This window comes from Barbatula barbatula (genome assembly GCF_947034865.1).
Source record: "Barbatula barbatula genome assembly, chromosome: 10".
Classification (NCBI taxonomy): Eukaryota; Metazoa; Chordata; class Actinopteri; order Cypriniformes; family Nemacheilidae; genus Barbatula; species Barbatula barbatula.
Window position 1 is genome coordinate 11,357,048 of NC_136773.1, and position 21,533 is coordinate 11,378,580.

A 21,533-nucleotide genomic window follows, 5' to 3' on the forward strand; every position below is an offset into this window, starting at 1 on the left:
ATCCAATATATACCAATGGTTTTCATCGTACCTGTTGGTCAGATGCCAATATGTGAGTCCCAAAGTTTCTTAAGCTTTTTTTGTGTGTTTTTAAAGCACAATTGTCCACAGTCTGGTAAGTGAATTGTCACATAAAAAACGAACACATGCCGAACAGTCCTGTTTCTTACAAATAGGCACGTGAAAATAAAACTAGTTTGTGTTCTATGAAATCATCCATTCTCCATTGGTTGACTATTTGAGCTGTTTTGTACATTTTAATTCACAGAACTCTTACAAAGAATTTTTTAAAACATGCATCCTTTTTTGTCAACTCCAGAGCCATTGACAGAGAGAGAGATCCGAAGGAAAATCTTTTTCACAGCAATGGCGTTCATGGAGCCTCTTAATAGTCTCCCGGAAGTTACTACTAACGAATGGAGCTGCAGCACAACAGACCAGTTGTGACGAACGTTTAACACATCTAAAGATCGAAAGTCATTTAATGAATAAAAAAAGAAAGAAATAAAGCATGTAAAGAGAAAACATAACTTCCTGGAACTATCTGAATGCTACTTGAATCATGTGACATGCAAAAGTTTTGAAATTCTGTTATTGCGACTCTGGCTCTGGTCATATCCAAAACAGCCTTTTTTAAAATAGAAAACTCGTGCATAGACTAATACGTTTCTGATGTCTGGACTCTATCAACAGGGGTTTATTAAAGTAAATAGACGATTCAATATATTGCCGATTAATACATTCTCTAGAAATTTACATTTCAAGTTTTGACTCAAAACGTCACATCCATAACGTTGTTTGATCCACGTGTTGACATGACTATGAACTGAATCGAACTTTGACCTAAAGCTCCACCATAAACACTCAGCAGCACTTCTAGCATTTTACGTATGTGTATATGTGTAATGCACTCACTTCAACCCATTGCTGCAGTGTTTTAACTAAATACAACACAACACTATCAACAAACGAGGATCAGAGGAGGTTTATAGGCAAACTGGAAATCTCCACTGCATTTTGTAGGGTGGAGGCACAATGGAGAGAAAGCTGATATTCTGCTGGTCTGTGTAATCCATAGAAGCACATTAAGAGTGAAGTGAAGCCTTTTAATCAGCTTGCCTGTGTGATGTGGGAGGATTGGCCTATAAAGGGACATACAGTATGAGCTGGATTCATATAAACACTATAGGAACATTATGGCCACGCAGATAAGCTGGTTAGATACCTCACACAAAGCACGTGAGGGGGTAATGAGAGCGCCTAAGAATGACAACAAACAGGATTTCAATTATGTCTGTCTAATTCAAGGCTCACCGTTGAACAAGAAAAAATCTTCTTCATCCAGATGTAAATGAAAATAAAAAAAAATCAACATTAAGTCAACAAATGAATACAGAACACGCGATACAATAGAATGTGTGCAAATAATTTTTTTCTAACATAAAGTAGAGGATATCAAAAACATACATAAAAATAATGTACTGTAACTAACAATAGTAGTATTTTTTACAATAGTAGTTGCGTGAAAGTTCACACAACGGCATTTCCCCCACAAATACAGTGCATTCTGTTACATGAAATAAGATTTGTGGTGAGGCAGAAGACTAGCTTTAAAGTAAAAAAGTGGCGGAAAACGTTTACAGTAACAAATAATAACACAGGAAGATTCTCAGACACCAAAGTTACAGACAAAAATATAAAATCATGTACTGTAAAAATATTTATATAGTATATATGAAATTGCCTTCATTGATCTGGGTATATAAATATTAAAATTGGAGTAAACCGTACAGAATTTAGGTTTCAAAAGCGCTCCTGCTTGATGTGGTTTCATCTTTATCTTAGTCATTTAAGCTTATCTACTGTAGCCGCATTCTGAAAAAACATAACCAAACTTTAACACGTTTATTTAAAGACACAAAATTTTCAGACAGTATCCAAGTCTTTCACTTGTGTTATAATGTGTAAAGATTCGGTATTAAGTCTTACGATACAAACATTGTAAATCAAGTAACAATTTACAGCAATGCAGAGAAAAAAATGACTATTGACCTGATAGGACTAATCTATAAACTGTCAGATGATTGGCAGTACGGCTTACACACTTACATGACTGTGTGTTTTGTTGGGTTTGTGTGTGTGATCGCTCAAGCAAGGATGCAGTGGTTGGGTCTTCGGGACATGATGAATCCCCTGAGACACACGCACCTGTATGAGCCTTCCGTGTTCACACAGCGACTGTTCACACAGTCTATTGTGTCTTCTTCCTCACACTCATCAACATCTACGGCGATAAATAATTTTTTTAAATAAAACCACGATTTATTAATATTTAATAATAAAGTTAATGGATGAGTGGTGTACTGCAACTACAACTTTACAGCCACTTTTGCCTAAAGCAACTTACAAAACATTCATGCAATTCTTTTCTTTTTATTCTGTTTTTATTTTAGTCTGTTTCAGTGTCCATCTTTGTATTAGAGACAAAATCAATAGCTATGAATATGACGGATAAAAAAGAAAGTCTTACCTATGCAAGTCATGGTGGTGATGTCAAGATGGTAACCATCGTAACAGTCACAGGTGTATCCTTCATCCACACGGATGCATCGGCCATTCTCACAACCCTGAAGGATACCACATTCCTCTGAACTCAGACTTCCATATGGTTCATATCTCCCTAAAACAACCAAACAAACATTGTTAAAAGAACAGTCAACCCACCACGATTAAAATTCTGCTGCCATTCCTCACGGTCATAGATTCTCCGCGGTCCCTCTCGCCTGTCAGGGAGGATTGGGAATGGGGGCGGGACTCTCCATGACTCCTCCCTCTCACTGTAGGGGGAGTTTTCAGGGAGGGGGGCCAGGCTCAGTGGGCGCCCGTCTGGGCGGGCTGGCAGGGGTCGTGCATCGAATGCCCGTTCGTTGCGAGGATCGGGGATCCCGAAAGGAGGACCAGGGGCAGTTTCATAATCGTCTTCCTCATAATAACGACTTCCACTGAAAAAATTGATCAGTAGAGTTATACACAATTTGATCGCAGGTTAAATTAGTCAAGTTATTGGTGTAACAAAGGGAACGGACTGAAAATGAGCAACTAACAAGTTGTAAAAGGGGATTCATCCGTTACGCAGCTTACCTCGTCGATGGCCGTCTATAGGGGGAATCTGGGAGTCCATATGATGTGGGTGGTCTTTCTCTTAGCCCAGACCGTCTCCCCCCTGGGCTGTAGTCATCATAATCAGTAGGGAGGTACTCCGGACGCCCTGGCAGAGGTTCGGGAAACTCAGGGCGGCCGTAAGGTGGAAGGTATTCTCCTCTACCAGGTGGAGGCTGCAGGCCAAAGCGCTCAAAATAACGTGGAGAATACGGAGGAGGACCCAGCTCATTACACAAAGCCTCATGGTCTTCTGATCACAAGTTAAAACAACATTATTAGTGTTAAAAAGTCATAAGAGGGCCGTAACAGATTGCATGAGTATGTGTGGGTACCTTCATCTTTGCGGGGACAGAGGGCGCACTGCAGACCCCACGCCTCACCAAACAAACAGCAGCACTGAGTGAAGGTCAGCTGAACTTCCAGCAGAGGGCTCTGACACACCAGACTCGCCGTCACATGACGCCAACAGAAATCTGAGTTTTCATCTGAACAAGCGGAACAGATCATTAAAACAAACATAGGAAAAGTTAATGGCTGGTACGTTTTGTTACTTTACTTAACATGTGTTCGAACGTGTGTATTAATTTCTCTCTTACCCTGAGTAAGGTCACTTGCATTGACGCAGCTGCGCTGTGTGTCATCCAGCACTAGAGGCGGCTCACACGTACAGTAAAATGTCCCTAATGTATTTACACACATGCTCCCAGGACAGGAATCTTCACTTTGACATTCATCATTATCTACAGAAAGAGAGACGTACGAAAAGATAGATTTTTAAAATGTTATCATCATTTATTTACCTTTAGTCGTACAGGTTTGGAATGACAAGAGAGTGAGTGAGTTTTGGGGTAAACGGTCCCTTTAAGTATTGGGACCGTAGTAGGCTACACACGATGCTATGTCATAAATATCCCCCCAAAGAATATCCATGGATTCCTTCAAGGCTAAGTAAAGTATCATTATCAATAATATTGTTAATGCTGACCGATACACTCCATCAGCTCCATGTCATAGTACAATCCACTGGGGCAGTAACACGCGTAGCCAGGAATGTTGTTGACACACACGCCACCCTTACACACCTCCGGATCAAACAGCTTACATTCATCCACATCTGTTCAGAGGTCAACCAGACACAGATTAGAAAGAACAAATGGCAAGATGTATCACAGATAACCGTGAGAGCATATAGAGCCTGTGCGAGCGTTCGGATTATGCTTTACCTTTATAGCTGAAAGGTCCCATATCCACGGTAACATAACCCCTTCCGTTAGGACAGAGCGACTGGTATTCCGCTAAACGTGGAGAGTTATTGATGAGTAAGAGAAAGTTAAAAGCATGACATTCGGCTTAATGAACACGTATATTAAATTTTCCTCACCTGTTCCAGGTTCAGGGCAGATGTCATACTGGCAGAGGAGACCCCAGCCCTGGCCCACCGTACAGCAGCACTCTTGCAGCGTGGTGTTCCGAGTCAATATCTTGCACGAGTAGGGCTCAGAGATGCCGTAGTAACACTCTCTCAGCTCTCCAGGACGATGTTGAGGAAGGGAACCAGACTCTGAGCCAGAACCAATTGATCCATGCACAGCTGTGGAAGAGGAAGCTCCGTCTGGGTGTCCTGAACTACCTGCAGTAAATCCACACAAAAATTTGGATTAGATTCAACTTTATTGTCATTACACATATACAAGTACAGTGTAACGAAATGTAGCTTAGGTCTAACCAGAAGTGCAGTTAGCAAGTGCAGGATATACAGTGAATAAATACAGAATACAATATGAGAGAATATAATACAGTGGGCATGGATTATAAAAATATTTTGCAGTAGGTATGTTCTATGAAAATATGACAGTAGGTATATACTATGAACAATATATACAGATGGCTATATACTATGAACATTAATGTACAGGTGGATATGAACAGATAATAATTTAGACTAAAATAGTGCAAGTGACTTAGGTATGCATAAATTATTGACATTGGCTATTAAAGTTGCAGTGCAATAGGTGAGTTAATGCAGTTGTTGAAGTTAATGCAGTTATTAAAGTTACGGTGCAGTATACGAGTTAATGCAGTTAATAGGTTGCAGTCCAGAAGATGAGTTAATGCAGTTGTTGAAGTTAATGCAGTTATTAAAGTTACGGTGCAGTATACAAGTTACTGCAGTTAATAGGTTGCAGTCCAGAAGATGAGTTAAAGCAGTTAATAAGGTTACAGGGCAGTAGATTAGTTAATGCAGTTATTGAAGTTACAGTGCAATTTGGTGCAAAAATACAGTAAACATACATATACAGAGAATCCTGAAGCAATGAAAATATAATTTGAAATTCTCTTCATTTTTATATACAAATTTTGTTTATTAAGTTATCATGTTTTTATTGTGTTTAATTGTGTAAGATGTGATTTGTTGAGTTATTACTTAATCAAAACAACCAAAATGCAGTTAGATTGATTTATTGTAATGCAAAAAAACTTCATTTTTAGGATAAAAAAACTTTTCATATATCTTAATATTTACACACTTTTAAAAATAAAATTAGGTGATAATCAAAAGTTTAATACATTTCATTTAAAATGTGCACTTCACTTTTACTAAATGCACACATACGATGCACACACATTCATGTACCAAAATGTACAAAAATAAATAAATAAGAAGTTAAAACAAGATCAAGTTTTAAACTGTATATAATTGTCAAGGCCATGAAAGGAAAAATACCTTAACTGAGTTAATCATTTTTTGATCATCACGATAAATTCCTAAACTACTCACTTTATTTTTATTTAATTATCATGATTTATTTGAATTAATTTACCATTTGATTTAATACTTATTCTGCCTTTTATTGAACTCATATTTGCAGGGTTAACTGCTGTTAAAATACTATTTTAAAGAACATTTGATTTGAAGTAAGTGTCCAAAAATAACCTTTTCTGTCCTCAGTCGAACACTAGAGGGCAGCAGTGAAACAGTAATAATCTTCAAAAAAGTTCTTATTTGTGTGAGTGTGTGCTACCCACCTGCACTCTCTCTCCTCATACACCGCTGTGCTTGTGGGCTATATTCCTCCTGTGCATTCTCACACTCGCATGTGAAACTTCCCTCCACATTCCAGCAGCGTGCGGAGCCGCACACACCCTCCATCATCTCACACTCATTTATGTCTGATGAGAAAGAAACATAAAGTGTACTGTACATTTATTGTGACACTATTGCAAAGTTTTTCTGCACACATTTACAGAATCTGAAAGCATGCATGTATGTACATGACTCACCGACACATGCCTGCCCGTTGCCCATGGACTCATAGCCCCGGTCGCAGATGCACTGATATGTGCCAATCAGATTCTGACAATAGGAGTTTTTCCCACACACAGTCGCATTGGCACACTCATTGATATCTGCGAGAGAGATTCTTCATTTGATTTCTGTACACAGAACATGGCAAAAGTCTTATTTTGGGTTATTTGTTTATGGGCTCTGAAGCTTACCCACACACTCTCCTATGACTGTGATGTGGTATCCAGGCTCACAGGATGACACGCAGTGGAAAGAGCCGATGGTGTTCTCACAGCGCTGGGATCCACACACGGCCCCCTCAGAGTCCAAACACTCATTCACATCTGAAGAAGGAAAAAGCTTGCAATGAGCACACAAGCACACTTGTCCTTGTTTGTTGGAGATTTTAGACAGTACAGAGCAATGTTTTTGAATTGTTTTATTACCAATTCAGATAAGATTCAGGGTTATACAAAACATAAAATAGTATTTCCAAAAGCATATCGCTGCTGTCCCTCTGAAACCTCTCCATATTGTGTGATTTATTTTGGCATTATAAATCAGTATTGTTGGTTAGTTGCCCTTTCACAGTTTTTTATATCTAACCAAAAAAACTATCGTTAAGTGCTTGTGAACTTACAACACAGTATTTAATAATTTAAAAAGTACACTGTTTGTCATTTCCTAAAAAACTGCTTATCTGCACATTCAAGGTTTCGGAAGGACCGCGACGATGATATTATAATTAGAGATGCAATCTGTAACCTTTCTGGTTGAAAAACTAAAATTATTCTTAAGAAAAATGTATTAAGCATATACATAAAAATCTGGTAAGAGTCTTCTTACCTTACCCCAAATCCCCAACTGTTTGCTAATTTTGTGGGAAATGTTAAAGACAACCTGCAATTTTATGTTTCAAACAGAGATGGCGATAGAGAGACAAATACGTAATGCCACTGATTTGAACGGCCAATTTAGAAAAAAATATTTTACTGAACAAGAAATAAATTAGCATAGTTGGTCAAAATCAATATATTTACACGAATAAACTTAGGTATTTTTGTTTGTTTAAATATTACAGATTACTACCACTCGAGGATCTGCAACTCTCCGGACTCTCGAACGCTCTTCAAAACCTTCTCTGCTCTCCTCTGTCCGCCTGCTCCCGCACCTTCATCGGAGTTAACAGCTGCTGATTTTGCATCGTTCTTCGTAAAGAAAACTACTGCCATCAGCAGCCAGTTCTCTACGCCACCACCTGTTGAACCCGCCCACATCCCTGACACGTGTGTGCTCCCCGCCTTTTCTCCTCTGTCTGAAGCTGATGTCTCCAAGGTCATTGGTTCCAGCCACCCTACCACCTGCCCACTGGATCCCATCCCCACCCATCTCCTCCAGGCCATCTCTCCAACGGTTGTGCCTGCTCTTGTCCCACAGCGTTCAAAGAGGCCCGCATCACACCGCTTCTAAAGAAACCCACCCTGGACCCTACACTGCTAGAAAACTACAGGCCTGTCTCCCTTCTTCCCTTCATCGCCAAAGCCCTGGAGCGAGTTGTGTTCAACCAGCTCTCCCCCTTTCTCATGCAAAACAAACTCCTGGACAGTCAATCTGGTTTCAAGACTGGTCATTCCACAGAGACTGCACTGCTCTCAGTCATCGAAGCCCTGAGACTGGCAAAAGCATCATCCATGTCATCTGTAATCATCCTACTGGATCTGTCTGCTGCCTTTGACACTGTCACCATGACATCCTCCTGGCTTCACTCAGTGCTATGGGTGTCTCTGGAATGGCGTTGCAATGGTTTGAGTCCTACCTCTCGGGTAGGTCATTCAGAGTATCCTGGAGAGATGAGGTCTCCGCGTCCCAACAGCTCAACACGGGGGTGCCACAGGGCTCAGTGCTTGGACCGCTACTCTTCTCCATTTACATGACATCCCTCGGCTCGGTCATTCAGAAGCATGGCTTCTCCTATCACTGCTATGCCGACGACACACAACTCTACTTGTCATTTCAACCGGACGATCCGACGGTCGCTGCTCGCATCGCGGCATGCCTGAGTGACATCTCGCTTTGGATGAAGGATCATCACCTGCAGCTAAACCTTGCAAAAACGGAACTGCTTGTGATCCCAGCCAACCCAAAGATTCACCACAACCTTGCCATTCAACTAGGCTCATCAACGATTACACCGTCCAGCACAGCCAGAAACCTGGGAGTGGTAATCGATGATCGGCTTAACCTCACAAGTCATGTTGCCAGCACCACCCGGTCCTGTAGATTCATCCTCTACAAAATTAGGAAAATTAGACCTTTCCTATCGGAGCACTCTACGCAAGTCCTAGTCCAGGCTCTTGTCCTGTCCAAACTGGATTATTGGAATGCCCTTCTGGCTGGACTTCCTGCTTGCACAATCAAACCTCTCCAGATGATCCAGAATGCGGCGGCAAGAGTGGTCTTCAATGAACCGAAGAGAGCGCATGTAACTCCGCTCTTCATCAGGTTACACTGGCTCCCTGTTGCCGCCCGCATAAAGTTCAAAGCTATGCTCCTGGCCTACAAGACCAACACCGGGTCTGCACCATCGTATCTCCACTCGCTAATGCAGATCTATGTTCCTGCCAGATCACTGCGGTCTGCAAAGTAACAACGACTAGTGGTACCATCCCAAAAAGGAAAAAAGTCACTCTCCCGTACCTTCTCTGGATCTGTTCCACATTGGTGAAATGATCTACCAGCTGCTACAAGATCAGCAGACTCGGTTGCCATCTTTAAAAAACGCCTAAAAACGCATCTCTTCCGTCAACACGTCGCTGATTAATTTTTCCTAACTCTCTTCCCTTTCCTTCTTTAAAAAAAATAAAAAATAAAAAACTACAAACCTCACTTTTCTTAGCTTTGAATACTGTGCTAGGCTTTAATGGACTAGTTTTGATGCACTTATGTATTTTGTTGCCTATGTTGTTATAATTGCTTCCAATGTTTCCTCATCTGTAAGTCGCTTTGGATAAAAGCGTCTGCTAAATGACTAAATGTAAATGTAATTTAACCGTCCATCTATGTTTAGGGTCTAAAAGACCCCAAAGCAACTTTGACATCTTTTGTCTTTACAATTGTCATCAAGAAAATGCATTTATGTGATAATAACATAAATATATGAAAATAATATATATTTTTTATTGTTTTCATTAATTCTTCTCCCATTCCCTCTGGAACTAAAGCTAGAATGGTGTTGTTTATTCTTTAAAAAAAGATGTTTAAATTCTATGAGATTCAACAGCTTCTTATAATATAAAAAAATCTAATAATTTAAATTTGAGTAATTAATTTTATATTAAAACATTTCTGAGGTCAATATAACCCCACACATGAAACCATTGCTAAAGTTTGCACAGTGCAGGAAGGTTAATCTTAAATGCCTAAATCTCAAATTCTTTAAATCGCAGTTCAAATGTCATTTACATTCTCTCCAACTTTCAATACCCTTTAATGAAATGTGAAGCAATTCCCAGTTAAATGCTGTTGTCTGTATGCAATGGCATGTGTATGTTTGTACCCAGGCATGCTGTTCTCTCTGGGTTAGTGGTGAAGCCAGCTTGGCAGTGGCACAGGAATGATCCCTCTGTATTGGTGCAACCGCCGTCCTGGCAAACTCCCTCTCGTGCACACTCATCAATATCTGGTAACACAAATCAGAATGACATCCTCCCGAACAAAACTCAATTACTACCAAAACATAAAACATTTCTTCTCTGACAATGAGTTGACTGGGGAAAGGTGAAAAACACACTGTACTCTATAGCAGTGGTTCTCAAATTGGGGGCCCCGAGATGGATTTAGGGGACCACAGATTTTGTGGCATTCTATGAAATCTAGAAAATTATCGTACATTTCATGCAGTCAAACATCCGAGAAATAAGACCACAAATCAAAAGTTTGGATGTTCCAGCATTGTATAACAAAACTTGTTTTGGTTGTATTGAAATTCTAAGTTTAAGATTGTTTTGTAAAACGTTATTTGGTAAAGTTTTAATTTGGGGGGCCGCAAAGTAATGCACTCTACAGATACGCTCTAAAGTTACTCAAGATTAACATGACATTGGCAGAAACTGCATGTGTTGCCCCCCTTGATAATGTGTAATTATTCTATATATTTATTTTATCTAGAGTGGTGTGAAGTGGAAGACATAAAACAGAAAAGTTTATTTTATTATTCTGAGCAAGTTTGTTTTGAAATTTTTCTGATTTGAGACCTTCCCTTTAAAACAAGTCCACAGATCCGAGGGCTGAGATTTATAAGGATGACAACAAGAACACATTTTTCTTTTGAGATTTAAAATTTCCCATCTCCTCTCGCTGATGAATGGCAGTATAACAGTACGATCTATGGCTGTGTATTATGTCTTGCGTCATACCTTGACAGGACGTCCCGTTGACGCCGCTCTTGTAGCCCTGCGCGCAAACGCACTTATATGAGCCGTCTGTATTCACACACTCTCCTCTTGGAAAGCAGAAGTCTCCTTCCAGACACTCATTAATGTCTGAGCCAGAATAAGCACAGAATGATTGAACGGGAGAAATTGGATCAAAAACAAACCCAGAGTCAGACATTCACATTCCATATCAGTGTTACAGTGTATCAGCGGTTGCTTAGCAACAAGCAGCCTCAGTGCTGACCTCTTTAAATATTCATTCAGTTTTTAGAATGTAAGAAACTTGCCTGAGAGAAATGTCAAAGTGTTATGGCAGAAGTGTTAAAGACTACATTATAACATTTTTGAGTATAATAAATTAAATGTGAATCTAAATGCTCTCTGACCTCGGCATTGGCGTCCGGGACCAGCTGCTCTGTATCCTGGCAGGCAGTCGCAGCGATAAGACCCGTCTGTATTCACACACAAGTTCTGTGGTCCACACATCTGAGCGCTCGCACATTCATCAATGTCTGAAGAGAAAACAAACAAGTTATGTTTAGCATTAAGCGTTTATTAATGTGTGCGACAAGCCAGAAACTAACAGACAATCTGTCTGACAAGATGATTTTGGCTAAGACTTATGTTTTTTACATCCCTATTTTTATATTAAGAGATTGTAACCCCTGTCTTATGATTACATCCTCTAAGTTAACACCATATGGGCAGTTAACCGTATGGGCATGTTGTTTTTGTCACCCCTTAATGAACTTTGTATAGCTGACAAACACCAGCTGGTTTGTGTTACCAAAATACCTAACCTTCACAAAAGTATGTTTCAAATTGTATAAAGTATCCTTAAATTAAGTTCAAATACTGTTTATTTTCAATTCACTTGTGGTATCCAAACAATAATAATTTATTATTAGTATTCTTTTAAGTTTATCGTTTCAATACTATTCAAGACTAAATTGGTCTACCATTTACTAGTTAGTAGAAGTATACTTTTAAGAATACTTTAGTAGCAGAACAATTTTATAACTTTGTTTGTTTGTTTGTACTGCAACTCTCCTAAAGTACAAGTTGTGAACCTCCGCAAAAAAATCAATACATGTTGAGTAGTTTTTATATATTATTAATATATTTACAATATTAAATACATTTTTATATTATAACCGAAAACAGATCGGAAGGTAACGTGAAACCATACTTACTGTAGTAAGCATTTCTTTTAGGGAACTTCCTATAAACACTTAAGGTATACTACTATGTTCCTATTTAGGAATTACATTTTATAAAATATACATTTAATTGTAATTTAAGTACAGATCTGAAATATAGCTTGACTAAAATAGGTTAACGTATAGGCAAAATGTACTTATAGTATACTATACGTGTCATTTTATGTTCACTTCTGATAAGAACATAAAAAGTAGACTGAAAGTATACTTTCTGACTTTTAGTTAATCACTAAACAGAGCTGAAAAAACGATGTCCATTTTACCACTTAACCTTTCACATCTGTCATTGGTCGGACAAACAGATAGTTCCCCCTAAACTCGCACCTTTGGGAATGTAGCCGGGTTGGTCTGATCCAAACAAACAAACAAATCCACCACAAAAATTGCTTCTTTAGAATGGGGTTTGAATACTATTAAAATGACTTCATATTTAAATGTGTATGTAATGCCTTGAAGATTCTATGATGTGCTGTTTATAATTATATCTGCCTTTAAGGGAGAGGGACAGATAGACGATACATCTTCAAGACATATGTTTTGAGTTTATCCTTTCCACACATCCCTGACCCCATCACCTTTAGTTATCTCATCGTCTGTATGATTCAAACCGAAACGCGGAAATAGATAATCGTGCCCAAACACGAGGTTTGAGTTCTGCCATCTGTAGGCCACATGCCCCCTTCACACCTAATTCTCATCTACAGAGAGAGGAAGGAAGAGAGCCGATCACAGACAGATATTCCCCGGAGGAATGAAGTTTTGTGATGACACATTAGATGCCTTTTGTCTGCCAAAGGCAACTTTCTCCGGTACATTCTTTATTGTGACGCTCTTAAGAAAAGCCAGCAGAGAAGCAGCTGTTTACACTCAAATAACCTTCAAGAGGACTTGAAAGATCCACAGTATAAAGGTTGCTCCTAGACGCGTGCAAAACAAGCATTTACAAAGATTCAAAGTGACATTTGGATTTTATAGATCCAGATGTCGTAAATGGTTGTGGTTGCGAGCTGCGGTTTGGGTTTTAGGGCTCATCTAACCTGAACAGTGTCCGTTCTGCATGCTGTACCCGTCTCTGCAGGGAACACAGCGGTACGAGCCTGGAGAATTCAGGCATTGCTGACCGGGACACTGCAGTGGGTCCAAACATTCGTCAATGTCTGATAGAGACAGATATATAAAGATTGTGTCAATGCTGTAAAATGAGATGGAAGAAATCACACAATGATGAAATCACCCTGCATGTTCTCTTACCAGCACAGGCACCGTCTTTTAGCTGGAACCCAAGAGAGCAAACGCATCTATAGCTGCCCGGAGTGTTCTTACACTGGCCGTTAGTGCAGCGCGAGGGATTTCCGACGCATTCATCTATGTCTGAAAAGACACAAGTGAAACAAAGCAGCTGTGAAGGACGTCAAGTTTGCAAAATGGCTGCAGATTGTTGTTCCATACCTTAAAGTGACCTTCAAAAGGTTTATCAAAACAGTGAACATTTAAATCAATGTTGACTACCTCCGCAAAAAAGAAGCACACTTCTTGCATCAATGTACTAATAATATACTTCTAAGTGTACTATTTTTTGTTTATAGAGCTTGTCTATCGACGTCATGTCGTGTTGAATGTTCCGCCACGTTGGGAGGCAGGCTGCTATTGCGTTCAATGGAGTGTTTTGTTTTTTCTTGTTTGATTAAGTAATATAATATATGGTAGGTCTTGCTGTATTAAAAACTACAATACCATTACGCGTAGTCGTTCTGGAAAAGGCTCTGGTAGTTTCCCTTTCGATTTCTCCAAATATCAATCAAAAGAAGTAACGGTACATATCAAAACAATAATAACAGTGGAGAATGAGCCTCCCAAGATGGCGGAGCAGCCGGCGGGACTGCAGCATAAAACCCAGGGCGTCGTCAGCTTTTCATTTTCTTTAGAAGTACTTTAAAGTATACTTTAAGTGTGACAATAAACTTCAAATACACAACATTTTGTATTTCAACTTATAGGCATACTCATAGTTTACTAGGTCAATACTTGTAGGAGAAGTATTTTAGTGTATAAAAGTACACACTGTGAAGTTAACATCATACTTAGTTTACCCAAAAATGTCTGAAAAGTTGAGAAAATAAATGTATACAGGTTTGGAACAACTTAAGGGTGAGTAGTTCATGACAGAATTTCATTTTTGGATGAACTATCCCTTTAAAATTGATTTAGTATGTATTATTTCTATTACATTTTTTACAGTATACTAACAGAAGTCAAAGTATACTTAACAGGTAAAGGTGTAATTAATAAAACTATTATTTCTGAGAACAACACAAAAACTAATGAACCGAAAGTAGGTTATACTAACGTCACACTTCTTTTTTGTATGGGTAGTTGTGACATCTAAAACATACGCTTACATTCGTTACATTTGTTTAACGTAAAACTTTAAAAGAGAAGTTTGAATAATATCTGTCATGATTCTGCGGCATCATGTCATGTTTTCTTAGTGTAGTGGCAGGATCATGACAGAACCTCATGTTAAATGTGGAGAGAGACAATTATTGTTCTTATGGCCTTCCATAATCTCTCTCCGGTCTCGTCTTTGTTCCCATCCTCTCGTTACCCTCGTTATTGATTAATGCCTTTCACCTGTTTCCCTCTTGATTTGCTCCCTTATTTAATGCCCTTGTGTCTTCTGTCTTGTGCTGGTTCATTGTGGTTTGTGTGGTGAGTTCCTGTGTCTTGTTAGTCTAGTCTAGTCTAGTCTAGTCTAGTCTAGTCTAGTCTAGTCTAGTCTAGTCTAGTCTAGTCTAGTCTAGTCTAGTCTAGTCTAGTCTAGTCTAGTCTAGTCTAGTCTAGTCTAGTCTAGTCTAGTCTAGTCGTTGACGTTGACGTTGACGTTGACGTTGATAGTTTATTTTAGTCTTGTTTAAGTGTAGGTAATTTTAGTCCTGTCTTGTTATTGTAGTCATGTCATGTTTTGTTCTGTTACCCCCACGTGGGTCTTTGTTTTATTATTTATTAAATATATGTTAACCCCTTGCACCTGGGTCCTCTCTCCGTGTCTCACCCCATGAGAACCATGACAAATATCTATACCTTGACATTGGCCGTTCAGAACCTCGAAGCCCGGCTGGCAGGACACGCAACTGAAGGAGCCAACAGAGTTCACACAGTGTTTCCCTGGGCACTGAAGTTCATTCTCACACTCGTTCACATCTGGAACACGGTAAGAAAAAAACTCTAAACATCATTATTTCCTGACCCGAGCTACTTTAAATAACCTTCGAGTGTGATATCAAAACACAGTAATAAAATGTTGCACTTAACAAGGTGCAATGTAGTAAAGCAGCATTGATGGATATGTCATGCTATACCTCTGCAGATATTTCCATCCAATCTGAAGCCAGGCCGACAGAGACAGCTGTAGCTACCTGCAGTGTTCTCACATCGTCCATCAACACACAGTGAAGGAGTCTGACGACACTCGTCGATATCTGAGATGTATAAAATTACAAAGTGAATTATAAGTCATGCATTTACATGCAACTTAAGATAACGGTTGAATGGTTTAAAGGTCCAATGTGTAATTTTTTCTAGGATCTTCTGACAGAAATGCAACAGGGCTCTAGACTGCGACCAAATGTGTGCAATTTGCAACTAATTTCTTCTAAACTGAGTTCTCTGTCACCCTACGTTTACCCTATAAATACACTTTACACTTAAGGCCTACTTTGCGTTGAAAGAGAGTTTGTGTACAAACAATAAAATCAATAATCGTTATCTTTATGTTTGGATGTAGTTTCAGTGTTTCTTTTTTCCTGCCTCACCCCACGACTCTGGTGCTACCAAATTGAAGCACCAGCGTCACCTCTCTGAAATGTTGGTCTTGTATTATGTACATAATAATGTGGTTACTAGGTGTATAAAACATAATGAAGGAACATATATCTATCTACCCTGCTGTATGAGCCATTGGTTGCATTTCACAACATTTCATACACTTATCATTTAATGCTTTTTGGTTTTATAGCAGCTTAGTCAATTTCTTGATTCTTATGAACTTTAATATTGTATACCTGCACATGCGCCATTTCTTAGGCTAAATCCAGGCCTGCAGGAGATACATCTATAGGAGCCCTGAGTGTTCAAACACTCCTGTCCAGGACATTGAGCTGGATCTTCACACTCATTCACATCTGAAATATTATGAAACGTCCGTGTACACAAACACACACATACATGAGATGCACAAAATCAGAAAATGTACACTTCATAATTCATATAAATAACTGTACCTATGCATGTGCCTCCCTGCTGTCTGAATCCTGTCCTGCACGTACACCTGAAACTGCCAGGTGTGTTCTCGCACAGACCATTAGAACAAGGAGAAGGTGTCTGACGGCATTCATCAATATCTGAACAGAAAGAAGATGTGTTATCATTCTGGTAGTGGTGTTGTTTTGCAGAATCATAACTCCCCCTTCTAGAGGTTTGCAAGCTTTTATAAGGTTTTTTACCTGAACATCTTCCATTGATGGGACCGAAGCCAGGTCTGCACGACACACACCTGTACGAACCCTGAGAGTTCACACACTCCTGACCAGGACACTGTAATGGGTCCTGACACTCATCCACATCTGTAATGTACACCATGGGCCCACACATTCAATTGTGGTTTACATCTAAACCCACCTGGAGTCATGATCATAATTTTTTTATAATTCATATTTTCTTACCTACACAGGTGTTGGCCTGGAACTTGTATCCTGTTCGACACAAGCACCTGTAGCTGCCTGGTGTATTCTCACAACGGCCGTCAGCGCAGGGGGACGGGGTCCGACGACATTCGTCGATATCTAAATCAGGGAAAGACATTCTTTACTCAAGAAGATCTTGGGAATGTTGCTTAACTGATACGTCTCAAATATTGTAAAAGAAAGGTTCATGATTGGTAGGGTTCTTGGGATAACCTGAACACTGTCCATTGAGTAGATCGAAACCAGGCTTACAGGTAATACACTTGAATGAACCCGGAGTGTTCACACATTCCTGACCTGAGCACCGTAGAGGGTCAACACACTCATCTATGTCTAAATAAACAAAATATCACATAAAATGAATCAGAATTCACTTCTTCAGACATGAAAAACATGACTTTGACCACATGCCTGTCAATAATTTCTTTAGAAAATATACTGATACTAAAATAAGAAATGTAATATAATGTAATAGTTACTACATTTTATAAATAAATTGTAAATATTTATGTAATTACATAAAATAGACGGGTTCAAAGTGACAACAAAACCAAACGTTACTGTTATATTGTACTGTAATTTTTCCTTTGCAGCTTAAATGATTGTAATTACCTATGCAGCTGTTTTCCTGTAGCTTGTATCCAATTCTGCACACACACCTGAAGCTGCCAAGTGTGTTCTCACAGCGGCCATTATTACAGGGGTTCGGCACCTGACGGCACTCATCAACATCTGTGGCGTTGATACATTCGGATTTATCAGTAAATGATTCATTACGACTATTCATCATTATCATCAATCTCATTAAAGAATGCAAGTGCTGTTTTCATCTGCAATAACATCATCGCTATTTCATAATTACTTTATGATTATGTATATTGCTAAATCATGCAAAAATGTAATATAAATCCCAATGTACTTGGATCTAATAAAAAGAGGATGTTTTAAGAGGACATTAGAGAAAACATGTCTGACCAATGCACTGGGTCTGCTGGGTGTTGGTTTGGTATCCTGATGGACAAAGGCAGCGGAAACTCCCCTCTGTGTTCTGACACTGTCCTGCAGAGCACGGCCTGGGTGTCAACAGGCACTCGTTTATATCTGCGTGCGTGTGTGCATAGAGAGATGACGGTGAGCAATGACCTTACACGAAATGATTATTGTCCCTGAACACTTCACTCTCATGACCCTGGAGGTCAAAGCACTTTCACATCAATGTAACTACAGAGAAAACTCTCCCCTGACCTTTGAACTTTTATTGTGGAAATGCCAAGGAGACAAAGGAATCCTCAAACAATGGCAAAAATAGGCAAAACAGTCAGAAATGTGCCATGGAACAATGTAGAGATTTGGTGACGAAGGAACAATTAAGATATTTATATAATTTGGAAGGCATTATTTTAATGTTTTTGATATTTTTTCACAATTTTTTAATGTTCTGTTATATAGAAGTCTGCATTAAAGTTCAATTTAAAGTAATGAAATAAGACAAATATTCATACCTTGGCAATGACCTTGCTGTGCATTGAATATATATCCAGTGTTGCACGTACATGAGTGTCTGCCACCTGGTTGGTCAATGCAGTGACCCTGTCCACACACCTGAGGTCTTGATTTACATACTCGCACGCCTGGATAAAGCACACATGAGGACATAATAATGTCTGGTCCACATCTCAGATGCTGAGCACTTAACATGACTGACACTTATTCATCCGCCTCCAAACCAAAATTCATTGAACCACATGTGAATAATGACAAAATTATAGCGCGTCCTCCGGCTCTACATTCTTTAAGCTTGATTTACATTTGGTAACACTTCAACTTCAGTAATCAGAAAGGTCGTCAAGTGTATGAGGCAGCCGGTGAATTTTCTTGGCGAGCTCAAAATCTCTCAAATAGTCTTTGTGTTCATCCATTTGCCGAAACAATAAGGACAAGTCCGTTTGACTTTGAATTTTTTTATCCTTTTAGGACAAATATTACAAACATCTTGAAGAAATCCCAGTACCTCTTTACATAAATGTTCCCTTAATTTAACCCAACATCTATATTTCCATTAGATTAGAGTAGAAGTAAAAGTCCACACCAGTGCAAACTCAAAAAAATTACAAATTTTTTATTTTTTACTTGGAATAAGGCTTAATGTTTGCTATACCTTGTCTAGGTGGAAGTGGGCGGGGCGTAGCTGGCAAAGGAAGTGGTCTGGCTGGAGATATTGGCTGCCTGTTAACAGATGGTCGGCTTGTGTACGTCCGGACAACAGCTGAAAACAATTCAATTGAACTCATACACAATAACACACACAATAATAAATACACATCTTTTAAGATTCCTTATGGAGATTATCACTAACGTGTGATCACTCTGGTTGGTTGGCTGGTTGCCGTGGCGACGCTACCAGGACGGACGTTGGGCTGCTGAGGTCTGGCATTAGTGGTTTGAGACCCGCTTCCTGTCGACAGGTTTGGTTTTGGTGGGGTTTGTACAATAACTGAAGTGGATTGTGGAGGTTGAACTGGTCTTGACTGAGTGATCGGTGGTTGTTGAACTCTAATGGTTTGTGTGTTGGACAGTTGTGGAGGTTGCTGGGTTCTGGTCGACTGTGCATTTGTGTTTGTTCTTGAGCTTTCAGGTTGGAGTCCGATGTTTAGAGTGGATGTCCGAAGGTTCTCAGAGACCAAAGGCGGCCCACCAGTGTCGAGCATCTCAGCTAGCTTCTGGTTAAACTTGACGGCTGACGCAGAATAATGGTATCCTGGTCCAGCAGGACAGATCTCTTTGAAAGCAGCTGTGGACAGAGTTCAACACCAAGAATTTAGTCTATGAAGTGTTTTTCAAGTGTTCTGGAATGGTCAACAGGCACAAAACAACAAACTTGTTTTGAAACCCAAGCGATATGTGGATAAAGACAAATTTCACAGTAAATATTGGCTCCTTTGATATGCCGACAGATATTTTCAAAGAAATATTGCTGATGTGTGGGTGGGACGACGTCCATGAGGAATAGTCGAAATCCATGTTGTTTCAATGTTCTGTACTAAAATATGGTTCTCGGTTCTATTATTTATCTTTTCCCACTCTCCGCCTGCCCTTCTGCATCAAAGATGTTCATTCCAGTGGATTTTTTTAACACAAATGCATTCCACGAATGTTATGATGTAGGTTTGTGTGACTGTGAAAACGTCTTACCTGAGCCAAAGTAAGGACATAACTCACACTTCTTCCCCCAGGCTTTGCCAACTCTACTGCAGCAGCAGATTTGCTTGGTGATGTTCCTCAGGATGGGTAGCGAACAGGAACCCTGATTTACGATGCGGAAACACTGGTCCTTCTCCTCAGAGATCACCTTCTGTGCTGTGGGGGGAGATAATAGAGGAATAACACTTACGACTAACACACAGTTAGGAACCAGATAATTTCGTTTTAGACAACTAATAAAGATAACATAAATCTGAACATGCAGGAACGTACATGCATATCACATTCCTTTAACAAACTGAAAAGCTTTTTAAGGGAGATGGTTTTCCATACGGTTACTTAAGATCGTTTCAATGTCTCTTAAAGGGATAGTTAACTCTTCTGTCATTATTTACTCATCCTCATTTCATTTCAAACCTGTATGACTTACTTTCTTCTGCAGAACACAAAAGAAGATATTTTGAAGAATGTTGATAATCAAACAACATTGGCCCACTTTTGACAACCATGGTCATTTTTCCTATTATGGTAGTCAATGGTGGCCAAGAACTGTTTGGTTACAAGCATTCTTCCCAATATACTTTCTCTGTGTTTTTCTTTTGGAACAACTCGAGGGATAGTGATGATGTAAGAATTGTAATTTTTGGGTGAACTGTCACTTTAAGTAATTGCACATTAGCATCATTGTACATTGTGCAAAACACCCCTTTTGTTTTTAAAGGTTTTAAAGGTTTATCCTGACATGAGAGAGTGAATAATTGTATTTATATAAAAAAAGACATATAACAATATTTGGTGGATTGTTTCTTTGTATTCAGTGCATATCAAAAGAGACTAGACGGTTTTGAAAGTGTTGTCCCACCTTAAACACTAAAACAACATTTCAATTTATAAGAAAAAACAAACAGTCCAAAGGAAATAAGCAATTCTGCTACTCATTCCACATAAATGTCAATTATGGTTTAGCAGCACAAACAAGGTTTCAAGTAGAGCCAGGCATACAATAATCAGCCAAAGAGCCACTGGAAATGACATACATTATAGAAAAGCTTGAGCAATCACTGCAGTAATACACATCTAGTACACACATCAGGACAGTTCACTTGAGTAAACTTACCTGAAAGCTGACTGACACACATATAATGTACATGCGCTCAGAGTCTAAAGGAGGCTCAAAGAACATTCAAAGAAGAAGAAAATAGAACCACTGAGTATCCCAGATGCAAAACACAGACAAAGAGAGGCAGCTCCAAATCATTCAGAAAACACCAGAGGGACTGAACGGTCAGTTGCTTATAATACAGAGACAGGGATGATCAGACAGGCCCCGATGCAAAGACGCATTAAGTCAGGTCAGAGGTCAAGGGATAGCTCCGCCCAGCAGTCATCTCAGAAGCCGAGCTACAGGTGCTAAGAAATGCCTGCGGGAATAGACAGAACTACACTGCCACACAGCCAAAACCTTCAATTCTCTTTAACCAGAATAAAT

The 21,533-nt window shown here is 39.4% G+C and overlaps 1 protein-coding gene across 3 annotated transcripts in view; it reads right to left on the minus strand.

Annotated features, from left to right (window-relative positions):
• Positions 1–456: 456 nt before the first annotated feature.
• Positions 457–21,533, minus strand: part of ltbp4 (latent transforming growth factor beta binding protein 4) — a 54,027-nt gene continuing 32,950 nt past the window's right edge. For 2 of the 3 annotated variants that reach the window (XM_079466035.1, XM_079466037.1), the window contains 30 exons: positions 20,036–20,200; positions 19,200–19,634; positions 19,002–19,109; positions 18,346–18,474; positions 17,819–17,944; positions 17,456–17,575; positions 17,057–17,176; positions 16,823–16,942; positions 16,604–16,723; positions 16,382–16,501; positions 16,163–16,282; positions 15,461–15,580; positions 15,183–15,302; positions 13,353–13,472; positions 13,139–13,258; positions 11,268–11,393; positions 10,864–10,989; positions 10,005–10,127; positions 6,661–6,792; positions 6,445–6,570; positions 6,190–6,333; positions 4,544–4,792; positions 4,386–4,457; positions 4,148–4,276; positions 3,759–3,902; positions 3,495–3,647; positions 3,142–3,412; positions 2,755–3,002; positions 2,531–2,680; positions 457–2,284 (listed from right to left, as the gene is read on the minus strand). In XM_079466035.1, coding sequence (XP_079322161.1) covers positions 2,148–2,284; positions 2,531–2,680; positions 2,755–3,002; positions 3,142–3,412; positions 3,495–3,647; positions 3,759–3,902; positions 4,148–4,276; positions 4,386–4,457; positions 4,544–4,792; positions 6,190–6,333; positions 6,445–6,570; positions 6,661–6,792; positions 10,005–10,127; positions 10,864–10,989; positions 11,268–11,393; positions 13,139–13,258; positions 13,353–13,472; positions 15,183–15,302; positions 15,461–15,580; positions 16,163–16,282; positions 16,382–16,501; positions 16,604–16,723; positions 16,823–16,942; positions 17,057–17,176; positions 17,456–17,575; positions 17,819–17,944; positions 18,346–18,474; positions 19,002–19,109; positions 19,200–19,634; positions 20,036–20,200 — 4,493 coding nt within the window. In that variant the 3' untranslated portion in view covers positions 457–2,147. The remainder of the gene's footprint in view (positions 2,285–2,530; positions 2,681–2,754; positions 3,003–3,141; positions 3,413–3,494; positions 3,648–3,758; positions 3,903–4,147; positions 4,277–4,385; positions 4,458–4,543; positions 4,793–6,189; positions 6,334–6,444; positions 6,571–6,660; positions 6,793–10,004; positions 10,128–10,863; positions 10,990–11,267; positions 11,394–13,138; positions 13,259–13,352; positions 13,473–15,182; positions 15,303–15,460; positions 15,581–16,162; positions 16,283–16,381; positions 16,502–16,603; positions 16,724–16,822; positions 16,943–17,056; positions 17,177–17,455; positions 17,576–17,818; positions 17,945–18,345; positions 18,475–19,001; positions 19,110–19,199; positions 19,635–20,035; positions 20,201–21,533) is intronic. The other variant, XM_079466036.1, reaches the window with a different exon arrangement.